Source organism: Ahaetulla prasina, chromosome 1, assembly GCF_028640845.1.
Source record: "Ahaetulla prasina isolate Xishuangbanna chromosome 1, ASM2864084v1, whole genome shotgun sequence".
In the NCBI taxonomy this organism is placed as follows: domain Eukaryota; kingdom Metazoa; phylum Chordata; class Lepidosauria; order Squamata; family Colubridae; genus Ahaetulla; species Ahaetulla prasina.
In genome coordinates, this window is record NC_080539.1 from 184590659 (window position 1) to 184607512 (window position 16854).

The 16854-nt window shown below is 40.7% G+C and overlaps 1 protein-coding gene across 9 annotated transcripts in view; it reads right to left on the bottom strand.

Annotated features, from left to right (window-relative positions):
* Positions 1-16854, bottom strand: part of MLPH (melanophilin) — a 135687-nt gene that overhangs the window by 60111 nt on the left and 58722 nt on the right. For 7 of the 9 annotated variants that reach the window (XM_058184788.1, XM_058184779.1, XM_058184771.1 and 4 more), the window contains 3 exons: positions 15322-15410; positions 14635-14760; positions 13740-13941 (listed from right to left, as the gene is read on the bottom strand). In XM_058184788.1, the coding sequence (XP_058040771.1) occupies positions 13740-13941; positions 14635-14760; positions 15322-15410 (417 nt within the window). The remainder of the gene's footprint in view (positions 1-13739; positions 13942-14634; positions 14761-15321; positions 15411-16854) is intronic. The other 2 variants (XM_058184814.1, XM_058184805.1) reach the window with 1 other exon arrangement.

Genomic DNA, 16854 nt, shown 5'->3' on the forward strand with positions numbered 1-16854 from the left:
AAGGGGCGCAACTGCCAAACCAGGCGAACCTGGTGGAAGGCCCTCCTGGAGACGGCCGTCAAATGATCTTCAAACGACAGCCGTTCATCCAGGAGGACACCTAAGTTGCGCACCCTATCCTTTGGGGCCAATAACTCGCCTCCAACAGTCAGCCGCGGCTGCAGCTGACTGAATCGGGGTGCCGGCATCCACAGCCACTCCGTCTTGGAGGGATTAAGCTTGAGCCTGTTTCTCCCCATCCAGATCCGTACAGCTTCCACACACCGGGACAGCACTTCAACAGTTTCATTGGGGTGGCCTGGGGTGGAAAAGTACAGCTGAGTATCATAAGCGTACAGCTGGTATCTCACCCCAAAGCTACTGATGATCTCACCCAACGGCTTCATATAGATGTTGAACAGAAGGGGCGAGAGGATCGACCCCTGCGGCACCCCACAAGTGAGGCACCTCGCGGTCGACCTCTGCCCCCCTGTCAACACCGTCTGCGACCGGTCAGAGAGATAGGAGGAGAACCACCGATATATGTTGCCTCCCACTCCCAATCCCCCCAACCGGCGCAGCAAGATACCATGGTCGATGGTATCAAAAGCCGCTGAGAGGTCTAATAGGACCAGGGCAGAGGAATAACCCCTGTCCCTGTCCCTCCAGAGGTCATCCACCAACGCGACCAAAGCTGTCTCCGTGCTGTATCCGGGTCGGAAGCCGGACTGGAACGGGTCTAGATAGACGGCTTCATCCAAGTATTGGGGTAGCTGTCGCGCCACAGCACTCTCTACAATCTTGGCAACAAAGCGAAGGTTGGAGACTGGACGATAATTACCCAAAATAGCTGGGTCCAAAGAGGGCTTCTTGAGGAGGGGTCTCACCACCGCCTCTTTCAAGGCAGCAGGGAAAACCCCTTCCAACAAAGAAGCGTTGATAATTCCCTGGAGCCAGCCTCGTGTCACCTCCTGAGTGGCCAGTACCAGCCAGGAAGGACACGGGTCCAGTAAACATGTAGTGCCGTGAAGCCTCCCCAACAACCTGTCCACGTCCTCGGGAGCCACAGGGTCAAACTCATCCCAAACAGACTCAACAAGACGTGCCTCCTCTCCCTCGCTTGGACCATCCCAATTTCGGTCCAGACCATCCCGGAGCTGAGCGATTTTATCGTATAGATAACCACTAAACTCCTCGGCACGTCCCTGCAACGGGTCATCCCGTACCTCCTGATGAAGGAGGGAGCGGGTCACCCGAAACAGGGCGGCCGGGCGGTTATCTGCCGACGCAATGAGGGTGGAGGCGTATGAGCGCCTCGCCTCCCTCATTGCCACTAGGTAGGTCCTAGAATAGGACCTAACTAGTGTCCGATCAGCTTCGGAACGAGTGGACCTCCAGGTGCTCTCTAGACGTCTTCTCCAGCGTTTCATCTCCCTCAGCCCCTCGGAGAACCAAGGGGCCGGACGAGATCTGCGCCGGGTCAGAGGCCGCAAAGGCACGACACGGTCCAAGGCCCCAGCCGCGGCCTGCTCCCAGGCCGCAACTAGTTCCTCAGTCGTGCTGTGGGCCAGATCCTCAGGGAATGGCCCAAGCTCCGTCAGGAACCTCTCAGGGTCCATCAGGCGCCTGGGACGGAACCACCGTATAGGTTCCGTCTCCCTGTGATGGTGGATGGCGGTTCGGAAGTCTCGGCGAAGGAGAAAATGATCGGACCATGACATCGGTTCTGTTACTAAATCATCTAGTTCCAGATCATCTAGTTCCCCCGAGTTTACGCCAAATACCTGACCTTCGGACCTTCCGCCGCGAATTGAAAACACGTCTATTTATTCGCGCGGGGCTGGCTTAAATTTTATTGGTTTTAAATTTCTATTATTAATTTTAAGGGGTTTTAGTTTTACATATTTTAAAGTTTTTAGGCCAACTATATAATAAGTTTTTAATCTGTATTTTAATTGTATATTGTACCGTTTGTTTTATCCTGGCTGTACACCGCCCTGAGTTCTTCGGGAGAAGGGCGATATAAAAATCGAATTAATAATAATAATAATAATAATAATAATAATAATAATAATAATGACAATAGAAAAAATCAGCAAAAGCACTTTATGGTATTATAGGGCTCACGTGAGATTTAAAGGATTCTTGAGCTGGTATTGTAAGCCTTTCAAGATTCACTACCTCCATTTCTTTCCCATCTATTTGCCAGGAATTGAGAGGGCCAGATGCCATGATCTTAGCTTTCTTAATATTGAGTTTCAAGCCAACTTTTGCATTCTCCTTCTTCACCAGCATCAAGAGGCTCTTTAGTTCCTCTTTGCTTTCTGCCATTAGAGTGGTATCATCTGCGTATCTGAGGTTGTTGATATTTCCCTTGGCAAGCTTAATTCCAACTTTTGATTCATCTAGCCCCACCTTTCTCATGATGTGCTCTGCATATAAGTTAATTTAGGCAGGATAACAGTATACAGACTTGCTGGACTCCTTTCCCAATTTTGAACCAATCAGTGGTTCGTGTCGAGTTCTCATTATTGCTTCTTGACCCGGATATAGGTTTCTCAAGACAAATAAGATGATCTGGTACTCCCATTTCTTTAAGAACTTGCCACAATTTGTTGTGATCCACACAATCAATGGCTTTAGCATAGTCAATGAAGCAGAAGTAGATGTTTTTCTGGAACTCCCTAGCTTTCATGATCCAGCGTATGTTGGCAATTTGATCTCTAGCTCCTCTGCCTCTACGAAATCCTGCCTGTACTTCTGGTAGTTCTCGATCCACATACTGCTGGAGCCTAGCTTGTAGGATTTTAAGCATAACCTTAATAGCATGTGAAATGAGTGCAATGGTGCAATAGTTTGAACATTCTTTGGCATTGCTGTTCTTTGGAATTGGAATGTAAACTGACCTTTTCCAATCCTGTGGCCACTGCTGAGTTTTCCAAATTTGCTGTAAAATTGAGTGTAGCATTTTTATTGCATCGTCTTTTAAGATTTTGAATAGCTCAGCTGGAATACTGTCACCTCCACTAGCTTTGTTGTTGCTCAGATTTCCTAAGGCCCATTTGACTTCACATTCTAGGATGTCTGGCTCAAGGTCAGTGATCACCCCATCGTGGTTATCAGGGATGTTAAGACCATTCTTCTATAATTTTGCCACCTCTTCTTAATCTTTTCTGCCTCTGTTAGGTCCCTGCCATTTTGGTCCTTTATCATGCCCATCTTTGCATGAAACGTTCCCTTCACATCTCCAATTTTCTTGAAGAGATTCTATTGTTTTCTTCTATTTCTTTGCAGTGTTCATTTAAGAAGGCATTCTTATCTCTTCTAGCTATACTTTGGAATTCTGCATTCAATTTCTCTTTCTCCCTTACCCTTCGCTTCCCTTCTTTCCTCAGCTATTTTCAACGCTTCCTCAGACAGCCATTTTGCTTTCTTGCATTTCTTTTTCTTTGGGATTGTTTTAATTGCTACTTTTCGTTCAATGTTGTGAACCTCCATCCATAATTCTTCAGGCCTCTGTCTATCAAATCTAATTCCTTAAATCTATTTGTCATCTCTACTGTATTGTTGTGGTCCGCCAGCAGCCTGCAGACCAGGCAACAAAGTCAGACAGCGATGAGGCTGAGGAAGAGCGTGGGCCAGTCCTGGAGGCTGGGGAAGGCCCGGATGAGGGCTCTGCGTTGGAGGCTGAGGTGAGTCAGGGCCATCGGGGAGGGAAGTGCGGACACCAGAGCCTGACAGTAGTGAGGAAGAGGAACAGGAGGAGCCTGTTCCTAATGCACACGTGAGAAGAACTGCCAGAAGACAAGAGCAAAGAGGATGACTCTGGAGTAGGGCAAAGAGATGATTGGCCTCTCCCATAAGGCTTAAAAGACCAGCAATGGTGTTTGGGCTTTGCCAGAATACGCCAATAGCTTCATCTTCTTTCATTTATTTTGTATCGGTGTGTTCTGAACTTTTGCCAAGAAAGGCTTTTGGCAGTTTGCCTAATTGGACAAAGGCTGATGATAGGACTGAGGAATTTGTGTTGGGAGGAATTTGCTTTAATTTAGTTGTACTCTGAGAATGAAGTAATTCTCAGCTGTTCAAATAAGGTTTGTTTGTTTTTATACTGACTGAGTTTCCTACTACTTACTGGAGCCTGGGTCACAACATGTATGTTCATCAGGGATATGATTTAGTTCATACCTGAGCGGTCTAGTGCTTTCTCTTTCTTCAACTGGTCAATTTCATCCTCTTCAGCCCCAGTAGGCTTGGATTACTGTGATATTGAATGGTTTGCCTTGGATTTGAACTGAGATAATTCTGTCATTTTGGGGATGCATCCCAGTATTGCTTTTCCTACTCTTTTATTGATTATGAAGGCTACTCCATTTCTTCTGAGGGATTCTTGCCCGCAGTAATATACCTGATGGTCATCTGAATTAAATTCACCCATTCCTGTCCACTTTAGTTCACTGATTCTGAAGATGCTGATGTTCAGTCTTGTCATCTCATTTGATCACGTCCAGCTTGCCTTGATTCATGGATCTTATGTTCCAGGTTCCTTTTTTTTTTTTTTTTTTAAATGTCAAAATATATAAATGTTTAATATAAAGCTACATAATCCTCAATAGCCAGCATTTCAAATAGGTAAAAATCATCTTATAATTCCAGTAACATGTTCCAAGTTCCTATGGAGAAAAAATCTTTACAGCATCGGACTTTCCTTTCGCCACGAGATGCATCCACAGCCGAGCGTCCTTTCAGCTTTGGCCCAGTCGCTTCATTCTTTCTGGCGCTACTAGTACTAGCCTTCTGCTCTTCCCCAGTAGCATGTTGGACACCTACCAACCTGAACGGCTCATCTTCCAGCGTCATCTCTTTTTTCCTTTGGTACTGTCCATGGAGTTTTCATGGCAAAGATACTGGAGTGGTTTGCCATTTCCTTCTCCAGTGGATCACATTTTGACAGAACTCTCTGCTATGACCTGTCATTTTTGGGTAGACCCTGCATGGCATAGCTCATAGCTTCATTGAGCTACACAAGCCCCTTAGCCACAATAAGGCATTAATCCTTAAAGGGGAGGAATCTGGGGTTGTTATTTAATTGTAGGGTGGTCAGATGTGTATACGTGTTTGTGTATGTGAATATTTTGTCTTTTATTGTATAATCATCTCTTATTTGCCTGCAGGCTCCCCAGATTCCCATGTTTAAGTTAAATTCAAATGGAAGAAATTGTAAAACAGTTTCAACAACAGCAATATTTTTATCATTATCAGAATCTTGCGTTCAATAGCTTCTTTCCCAGAAGAAATTAGGAGTAATCCCCACGTAATTTCTATGCTCATAAAATTAATGGAGAATTTTGAATGGCCATTTCTGCTTAGCTCTCTTTGTGTGGAGTGCTGCAGTGATTCATTTGCATGTTTGAAAACATGCACCTTGAAGTATCATGTAAATAATCCCTCACATCTAATTGAGGCAGATATTCAAGGAAGATTTATTGCTATTGAACTGGTGATAGATGCAAAAAAGACTTTGTTGATAGGTATTTATGCACCTAATCAGCAACAAGAAAAGTTTTACAAAATGTTACATGAGAGGTTGACCCTCTGGGATTATAGTTCGTTTATTTTATTAGGAGACTGGAATGGAGTAATTGATACAAGAAGGGATAAGAGAACCTCCTCCAAGAAGATACCTATACATGCAAAATTACCAAAATCCTTTTTTGAAATGATGGAAGACTTTGAGTTTAGAGATATATGGAGGTTACGGAATCCAGATGAGAGAGATTTTACTTTTTTTTCTGATAGGCATCAATCTTTTTCACGCATTGATTTTATTTTAATTTCTAATGACTTGCTTTCTAGGGTGAAGAAAATGAAGATATTTCGAGGTGTTTAACTGACCATAGCCCAGTATGGATGGAATTATTACAAGGGAAAAAGGTGGTAGAACATGGAGGTTGAATGAAAATCTGTTTAGATATGAGGATAATGTAACTTATTGTAAGAAACAGTTAAAAGAATTTTTTGATTTTAATATGTACAAAGGGACACCTATAGGAACTGTGTGGGAAGCGAGCAAAGCGTTTATTAGAGGATATTGATTTACTTGGACAACATGCAAAGGAATAATAAACAAAGGCAGCGTAGATATTTGGAAGAAGAAATTCAAAGGAAGCAACAGTTATTAATTCAAAACCCACAAGATCATAAACTTAAAGAGGCTATAAAAATATTACAGAGTCAATTTAATATGTTAATGGCAGACCAGGTGGCAACGAATATACAATATACTAAACATAATACCTTTTGTAATGCAAATAAACCTGGGAGATGGTTGGCATATAATTTAAGGAAGAAACAGAAAGCACGTGTCATACAAAAATAGAATATAAAGGTAAAGAGATATACCAACAGGATAAAATTAAAAGGCATTCTCAGAATTTTATACTGCACTATATGCAAAAGACAAAATATTGGATAGGGACATTTATGATTATTTGAAAGATTATAAGGTTAATATTCTAACATTAGAACAGAGGAGGAGCTGAACGGCCGATAGCTACTGGAGAAATAGTGGAGCAATTAAACAATTAAAATGGGAAAACCCTGGTACAGATGGTCTTACAGCAACTTATTATAAAAAACACAGGATGAAATATTAGGCCCACTTAAAGAATTATTTAATCAGATACAATTAGGGTGGAATACCCCGTCATGGAAAACATCTTTTATTTCACTGATACCGAAGAGGAGCAAGACTGCTCTAAACCTGGTAACTACAGGCCGATTTCACTTTTAAATAATGATTATAAGATTTTGTAAAATAATAGCAAATAGATTAATGTTAGTTTTACAACAAAGAATTCATACTGATCAATCTGGTTTTATAAAAGGGAGGCAGATGAGGAATAATGTTAGACAGATTATTAATATATTGGAATATTTGGAAAAGAAGAATACTTCAGCGGCACTTATTTTTTGGATGCAGAAAGCCTTTGATCGATTGCATTGGGATTTTTATTTAAATTAATAGAAAATGCAATTTGGAGACTGTTTTATTAGAATAATTAAAGCGATTTATGGAGAGCAAACAGCACAGATTATAGTAAATGGTAGTTTGACAGAAGTTATTAAGATTGCGAAAGGAACAAGACAGGGATGTCCTTATCACCATTATTGTTTGTTTTGACTCTGGAACCATTATTAGATAAAATACGAAATTAATGAAAATAGAGGAATTAAGATTAGACAATATGAGTACAAAGTTAGAGCTTTTGCAGATGATGTAGTGGTTACGTTAAGAATCCTATAAATTCAAGTAGATTTTTGTTGGAAGTAATTGATAAATATGGAAAGGTATCAGGATTTAAAATAAATCAGAATAAAACAAAAGTGATAATTAAAAATATGTCTATACAACAGAAACAAAAACTAGAGGAAATGACAGGATTTGAGGTAGTAAAAAAGGTTAAATATTTAGGGTCTATATTAGCTCATCGAACAAGAAACTTTATAAGAATAATTATGACTTGCTATGGCAAAAAGTTCAGAATGATATGAGTGGCTGGAAGAAATTGCAGTTATCCCTATTGGGAAGGATTGCGGCTATTAAAATGAATGTGTTACCTAGATTTTTGTTTCTGTTCCAGATGATACCTATAATTAAAAAGGATAAAAATTTGGAAGATTGGCAGAGTGGGATTAATAAATTTATATGGCAGGGTAAAAAGGCGAGGTTAAAATGAAAATAATACAGGACTCACGGGAAAGAGGTGGTTTAAGAATGCCTAACTTTAAACTATATTATGAAGCAGTAACCCTTTCAGTAATAAGTGACTGGTTTAACTTAACAGAGGAAAGAATTTTGAATATAGAAGGTTATGACTTGTTATATGGATGGCATGCGTACTTATTTTATGGAAAAAAGTGGATAGGGCTTTTAAGAATCATGTGTTGAGAAGTGCTCTTTTGCGGGTCTGGAAAAATATTCCTATAAATTAGATTACAAGATTCCTATATGGTGAGCCCTAGACATGCAATAGAGAATATAAATATAGAACAGAAACAGGAAATGATTACATATAAAGAACTTTTGTATGCTGAAGGAGGTAGATTGCAATTAAAATCATTACAGGTATTAAAATGAAGAAGGAGGAATTATACTTGGTTTCAATATGGGCAAATAAGTGCTAGATGGAAAGAAGATCAAAAATTGGTATAATGCAAAGGAGGAAAATTTAATAAAGCAAATTAGAAATCAGACCCAGGAGCATATAAAGAGATTGTATAATGTGTTGCTTGAAATAGATTCGGAAAAGGATTTGGTAAAGGATTGTATGATAAAATGGGCACAGAATATTCAGGAACCAATAATGTTGGAAACATGGGAGAAAATCTGGGTTAGAAATGTTAAGTTTACACAAGCACAGAATTTAAGGAAAATTTTTATAAGATGTTTTATAGATGGCATTTAGATCCCAAAAAATTATCATGTATGTATCCTAATATCCAAGCGAAATGTTGGAGGTGTGATTGTGATGATGCTACATATTTTCATATTTGGTGGACTTGCAAGAAAATTAAGGTCTTTTGGATAAGAATTTGGTGGATTATTCAAAATGTACTGAAGAAGAAGATAAAGTTCCTGCCACAATTTTTCCTTTTGGGAATTATAACGGATTGTACAGGGATTGAGACTAAATTGATTCTGAACTTAATAACAGCAGCAAGACTGTTGATTGGACAATACTGGAAGAAAGAAGAGATACCTACAATAGAAGAATGGATATTGAAAGTTATTAATTTGGCTGAGATGGCTAAAATCTCAGCGTTTTTAAAAGACAATACAGGAAAGATATTTAATTGAATGGAAAAATGGATTGATTATCTACAAAACAGATATCAGATTAAGAAATATCAGATTGCCTTTGAATAATTAGAAAGTTATTTTATGTAATGGGGAGGGGGTTGGGAGACGAAAAGCTTTGGATGTGGTTATTTGGATTGGAAGGGAAAATTTTATTCTATGTTTGGTTTATGTATAACTTTACCTTGTGATTGACCTGGAAGCGGGGGTGGGGAGGAGGGGGTGTTTTGTTTTTTTTTGGGAGGGAGGGGGGAAAAAGGGGGAAAAATGTTTTTGTTTTTTTAAAACTCTTTCAATTTAAAAAAAAAAAAAATCCCTCACATCCAGGACATAAACTGTTTCAACTCCTACCCTCAAAACGACGCTATAGAGCACTGCATACCAGAACAACTAGACACAAGAACGGTTTTTTTCCCGAAGGCCATCACTCTGCTAAACAAATAATTTCCTCAACACTGTCAAACTATTTACTAAATCTGCACTACTATTAATCTTCTCATCGTTCCCATCATCAATCTCTTTCCACTTATGACTGTATGACTGTAACTTTGTTGCTGGCAATCCTTATGATTTATATTGATATATTGACCATCAATTGTGTTGTAAATGTTGTACCTTGATGAACGTATCTTTTCTTTTATATACACTGAGAGCATATGCACCAAGACAAATTCCTTGTGTGTCCAATCACACTTGGCCAGTAAAAAATTCTATTCTATTCTATTCTATTCTATTCTATTCTATTCTATTCTATTCTATTCTATTCTATTCTATTCTATTCTATTCTATTCTATTCTATTCTATTCTATAAAAGCATATCTATTTTGAGCTCCAGTCTTAAGGATACTTGGAATATATGATACTGTCTTTTATTGACTGTGACCAGCGATCCATCTAAGGAAGGTGCAGACACAAAAGCTAGAATCTATTTTATTCAGCATGCAAAACTTGTTCTTTGAGCTGTAGCTTCTTCCTTCCCTGTTCTACTTCTCAAATATCCTAGGATATGAGACAGGAATTTACAACAGATTGACATGAACTGTCCAAGCAATCTGTTTGTGCCAGTCTCCAAATACTTTACCTCAATATGAGTTATCTCATATATTTTTACAATCTCTGTAGCTAAATTAGAAACCTTTTGTTAGAAAGTTGGAGATTCTGGAACTTTGCCTCTTTATTCCCTAATCCAGGTTCGTAGCTAGTTTTCAGCGTCTCAGTCATCCAAATCACCTGTAAGTTAAAAAAAAACCTATAGCAAATTAAAAAGACATTATTTGCCACCCGAGGAAAAGCAGATGGCTGATCATTGCTCATGCACTTTCCAGTGTTTGTCACCTTGTTAAAAGAAACAACATTAGGGATAACTTGGTTTCTGATAATTTCATTTCCTAGATATTTATAGTATTGGTAAAACACTGAACCCTCTGACACAGCAAAGATGTGAAACATAATTAGATTGTACCTATTATACAGAACATTTAATCCTCTAAAACTCTGCAATGTACTAATCAGTGTGAAAATAAGAAAATATATCTGCCCTGTTCTATGATGAGAAGAGACACATCAAAGCAATTATATTTCACTATCTGCCTTTGTCATGAATCTGGATGCATTCAGATTCAGACATCCATTACCCATATTCAGTTAAAAACACAATTGGCTGACTGAGACTGTCTTCAGCAGGAAAGCCTGCTACAAATCTGGAAAACCCGGGAACAGAATTTTCCCAACAATATTGCAGAATAGCTGATAGGAACGGAAGTGGTAACAAGCTCATCCTTTTTGAAAATATGCAGTACACGAATAAAGCTAGAAGTGTGAAAAGCAAATGTCTCTTAGCCTGGGAAGGATTTGTATTCCTTCTTTGCAAACAGAACACCCACATTTTGAAAAATGGATCATGTTAATTTTTAAAAATTCTTTTCAGGAATTCAATGTGGCATATATAACATTCCCTCTTCCTATCTGTCCCTGTAATCAGAATCCTGGACAATAGGCTGAGCTAAAAAAGAATGAGTTGTATTATTTGCTGTGACATGGAGAGCTGCATTGGGGGTTATAGGTAGTTCATTTATTTCCCTTCCAAAAAATAGTCTCAGTCAAATTAACTTGGCAACTAAATGGATCACTTATAATTGTAATTTTGAAACCAAATGTTTTCTTGTATATATGTATATGAATAGATACATTTGTATTTTTCCTCTGTTTATTTTACCCTTTTTGCATCTTTCTATTTGTTATTTTTTTTGGACGCGGTGGCTCAGGGGCTAGGACATCGAGCTTGTCAATTGAAAGGTCGGCAGCTCAGCGGTTCGAATCCCTAGTGCTGCCGTGTAACGGGGTGAGCTCCTGTTACTTCTCCCAGCTTCTGCCAACCTAGCAGTTTCGAAAGCACGTAAAAATGCAAGTAGATAAAATAGGGACCACCTTTGGTGGGAAGGTAATAGCGTTCCGTGCGCCTTTGGCGTTGAGTCATGCCGGCCACATGACCACGGAGACGTCTTTAGACAGCGCTGGCTCTTCGGCTTTGAAACAAAGATGAGCACCGCCCCCTAGAGTCAGCAATGACTAGCACATATGTGTGAGGGGAACCTTTACCTTTTTATTTGCTATTTTGAGTTCCCTCACATAAACCACTTTTGAGTCTTGAAGAAATACTTTCTCTCTACAGTTTTGGCCACTGTTCTGACATAACAGAGAGTAAGTTCCAATATAAAAATACCCGGAGTTTTAAAACTTCAGTTAGTTAGTTATATGCAAGTTTTTATTTTGCTGGAAAGATTGTGAGAAAACTATTAATGATGGGACATCTTTCTGTGAATTATGAAAGAAAAATAAAATCATTGCATGTAAACAAAAGATGATATACTGTATTTTTCGGTGTATAAGACGCACCAGAGTATAAGACGCATGTTAATTTTTGGGAAGGAAAACAAGAAAACAAGAATTCTGCCTCTGCCTACAAGCATAAGATGGTGCTGCTTTACGCTGCTCTCCTCCTCCTCCTCCTGCAAGCAAGAGATTCCTCAAAGACTCGGCTGGGAAAGAGAGCATCAATTACTGAGAAGTTCTTTTCTGGAAAACTTATTGGGGTGCTCCTGCGATCCACAGAGACTACTTGCTTTCCCTGAAGAGACCACTGCATGCTGTGCGGGGAGGGTCGGGGCACAGCCTGAGGAATGAGCCTCTTCGGGATGGTCTGGGGGTGGGGGAATTTGCCCGGCAGCTTTGGCGAACAAGGCAGGCCCACGGTTCGCAGCTGCTTCCCCCTCTGGCTGCCCAGCGGGCAGCTCAGGGCAGACAATGGCCCCAATGACTTCACTCCCAGCAATGTGAGGAGCCGCCACCACCGCCTAAGCCCTCTCTGTACCTGGGAGCCCCTAAAGCAAAATGTCCCTCCTTTCCGGCACCGCTGCCCATTGGCCTGATGCAATTCAGAGCCGCGTTTCAGGTGGCAGCTGGCTTTCCTCCAACGTGCTTTGGTGAACCAGCGAGGAAAGCATTTTCAGGTGGCAGCGCCAGCTGCACTTTTTGGATTCGGGGAGGAAAGCGCTTTAGCATAGCAGGGAATGGGGGTGGGGGGGAGGGGGGGCTGATCGGTCGTTTGAAGGGGAGGGGGAAGTTGCACCTGGATAAAATCTCCACCGTCAGGCAGATCTTGGAGGATGTGGCTGATTACTTCTACAAGAGAAACAGGGGAGGACCCAGGCTGATGGGTGGGGGGGCACCTTCTTGGACGACGCTGGCTTTGGCTCTTTCCTCAGTGAAAGCCCTCTGCAAGGACTGCACGGTGGAGAGGTGCCAGGTGCTGTGGCTGAAGAGCCAACTTAGCGAGTACTACAAAGCCATCTGCAACCTCCTCAAAACAGTTTGATGGTGGTGATCTTATCCAGGGCAGCCGGGGGGGGGGGCAGAGGGCCAAAGCATCAGCACCCCCAGCTCCTCCGTCTCTCCTCCTCCAACACCGACCACGGCGCATACAGTTAAGAGCATGCATCTTCCCCCTCTCCTTCAAACGACCTAAAAATGCTTTCTTCCCTGGTTCCTCAAAGCACTTTCCTTTGCAACCCTACCTCCGCCCCCATTCCCTGCTATGCTATGCAAAAGTAATCAGCCACGTCCTCCAAGATCTGCTTGACGGTGGAGATTTTATCCAGGTGCAACTTCCCTCTCCCCTTCAAACGACCGATCAACCCCGCCATCCTCATTCCCTGCTATGCTATGCAAAGCGCTTTCCTCCCGGAATCCAAAAAGTGCAGCTGGTGCTGCCACCTGAAAATGCTTTCCTCGCTGGTTCACCAAAGGACATTGGAGGGAAACCGGCCGCTGCCTGAAACATTGCTCTGTGAATTGCATCAGGCCAACGGGCAGCGGTGCTGGAAAGGAGGGACGTTTTGCTTTAGGGGCTCCCAGGTACAGAGAGGGCTTAGGCGGTGGCGGCGGCTCCTCACATTGCTGGGGAGTGAAGTCATTGGGGCCATTGTCTGCCCTGAGCTGCCCACTGGGCAGCCAGAGGGGGAAGCAGCTGCAAATCATGGGCCCAACTTTTCGCCAAAGCCGCCGGGCAGATTCCCCCACCCCCAGACCATCCTAAAGAGGCTTGTTCCTCAGGCTGTGCCCCGACCCAGATCCCCTCTGCCCGGAACCGCCCGAAAATACGACACACAGAGGTCGAAAATGTCCAAAGGGTGGGGACTGGTGGGTGGGGCTACATTCGACATATAAGACGCATCCAGATTTACCCCCCTCTTTTTGGGGGTAAAAAGGTGCATCTTATACACCGAAAAATGTGGTATTTCTGAAAGTTTGAACTGTCCAGAAAATACAGGATTCATTGTTAGGTAAACACTGTCTCTAACACTGGCAATTTAAATTTGCCTCTAGTGCAAGAAGCACCTACCAGCCTTGGGGATTGTTTCCAGGTTTTTGGTATGTGAGTTGCCTACAAACTGGACTTCTGTGCTGAATTCCTGTTCTGGAAGAGCCGTGTGCTTCCCTTGCTCTTGCAAGATACGATGGAAAACTGCAGCCAAGTCTGCTTCTGCTACCATGGAGTCCTTCTGCATGGAGGCTTCCTCACCATTTGGAAAATCTTCAGTGCTCTAAGAAGAATCATCTGTTGATATTAATAAGCAGGCTACATATTTTCTCATTTGCACACTTACAATTGTTCTTTTCCAACAACTTCTTAATCCAAGAGCATTAACATCTAGTTTAATCAGTTGTGGTATAATACGCCTTGTATGCCAAAAACATGCAAATACATTTTCATGGGGCATAGACATGGTAGAACCTGGTCAAAGTCAATGAAATGGGTAAAGTGCATTAAAACTGAAAGTTGGCTCTTGCCACATTTTTTTATATTTGACAGAAATTCAACCCGTCTACCTACATTCTGAAAATGTAGCAAAACTGAACTCATCCAAGATGCCAAAGGTAGCAAACTCTGACATAAGAAGCTAAGATCCCAAGCTATGTTCTCTCATCATGAAAGAATCTAAAAATGTTTTTTGCTCAGTTTATGAGATCAGATGGTCATTCCAGGAGATGTTGCAAAGAACCCGTTTCTGCTGAAAGACTCACACTGCTGAGTACATGGAACATTTTGATTTTTTCTGAAAAAAAGCAAAGAGCCCCAGGCATTTCATAGATTTTCAATAGCCTTAGTTTGAATATATTTCTCATATTAAAAACTCTTAGGCTACACACTAGACTAACAAAGTTCAATGAATAGAAAAGAAACTGAAAGAAGAGAAAAGGATCTTAGATTCACACCACCACCAGATCCCTAATACCTGAAAGTCTTCTTTCCCAGGACATCGAGAAAGCTGGACAGATTGACGGCGAGATTGAGAAGAATATTCTGAGTCGGTTTCAAAATCAAAGGAATGTACAGAAAGTAGGCGCTTTTTCTTGCGCATCTTAGGAAGCACAAAAAGTGAAAGATTTAATATTTCACTGGAAATATAAGATATTACATTTCACATGATCTTCAATAAAGGATAACATCCATCCAGATGTTCCAGATAGTACTCTTATCTAGAAAGGCTTCAGTCAAAATATTCCTCATTTTCATCAGGCCTCTGCAGGTGGTTATGCCTGGTTGATTTTAACTCAAGAGGTTAAATTGCAAGAAGCATTGCTTAAACCTGGGAATATCAGGACTGTAGGTGAGAAATCAAAAAATATCTTGAAAGAAGACAATGGAAAAGATTCAGTCCTTGAGAATTCAGACATGCATGAGGCATGAGCATATTTCTGGAAATGTATCTAAGTTACTAGAATTTTTGTTTGGACTGTTCAAAACCAAGAGAGATTTGTGTCAGAAAGTTACAGTACAGTTACAGTAAAAGAAGCACCTTTTCTCAGATAAACTCATAAGAGGGGGCGTACTGAGGAAAACAAAGGGCGATATGATTTAATAATGAAGTTCCACATTATGTAAAACATGCATGGAAAAAAAATACATGAATTATCCTTACCCTGGCATAAGACTCAGATTCTGCTCCATCCACATCATCACTTGTTTCCCGCTCCTCACTCCCATTATTCCTGTACAAGTGATAATCACCTGGATAAGAAAGACACACGCATGTATGCAAACAAACATATGTTGATCAGATACCTACCAGAGAAGCTACAGCTTAGTTACAGACCATATTTTAAATTCCAGAAAATGTCAGGTTCAATTGCTGCCATCATTTCACTGATTTAGAAACTGATATTGCTGTATATGCATTCCCAATGGTAACTTCACTTCTCATTTACAGTCATCTGGTCCATGAATGCCCTTCTTACAATTGCCCTGCAAGCAATAACTAATGAAAAGTATTCTCATATAAAGACACTGTTGAAAGAACTTGTCCTTGCTTTTGGCTAGTTAGGCTGACAAATGAAAGCAACTTGGAAGGCAGGATACCTGGGATACCATTTTCTCCCACTGTAGATTAGTCAGACTATTATAATAACCACATGAGATCTTCTTGGTGGTATCACTTCTTGTTAGTATTCATTAAACTCTACCCAAAAAAAGGCCTTTAATTCTGATGATACTGTTGATAAATGATATTCATAGCCACTGGTTATATTACAGGCTGACTCTTTATGAACTGTAATTAATGTTAAACTTTAATGTTACACATTATTACCTAAAATTAATATTGTTAATTGTTGGACTTTTATCAGAAAAAAACAGGATATTTCTCAAGGTGTTGGTATCTATAATTTCCTGGCCACTTATAGTGATCCACAACAGACCACAGGATTCCATTCAGAGGTTTGTCTCAGTTTGACCAGGGCTCAATTGGAGTCAATCTATCTACTTTGAGACAATAGCCAAATCCAAAATGAGGTTCAGAAAGTGGACTGTTTTTTGTTCCCCTGGCAAGTATGGAACAACATAAACAGCTCTAAATTTTATCTTATAATAGACTTGGATTTTTTCCACTCATATTAAAGTGCATGAGGGAATGCATCCTGCCAAGATTCATTGAAACACTTTTACGAATTTTAAGATATACTTCTGTGACTTGTTTGAACAGAAAGTGCCTGTACTTAGGTTGTTTGAGGACATAATTTGAAGATATTTTCAACCAAAGTGTTCTCTAGAAAACCACTGTAGCCAGTTTCAGAACGACGAGTAAAAGATTTCTGGCTAAATGGAAGGATCTCCAAGAAAGAGAACTGATTCCCAAATAATATGATGGTGTTACTTTGGGGACAGGGAGGAATGAGAAATCAAGAGAAAAGAAGAGATTTAATGAAAACTCTGAATGGGAAAAAGGAAAAAAAATGAAATGACTCATTTGCTGAACCAAACTGAACTAAACTGCAAGGAAGATGAAGCAAGACAACTTAAAACACAAATCAGATCTCAGAACCAACAGGTAATGGTGCAATAACAGCTTAACAACATGTTTATGATGACACAATTAAGAAATTAGGAACAAAGACATGGAGCAATCTCCATCAAAGAATTCACACTTCAATTGCTGTGAATGGAATGGCCCTTTGGT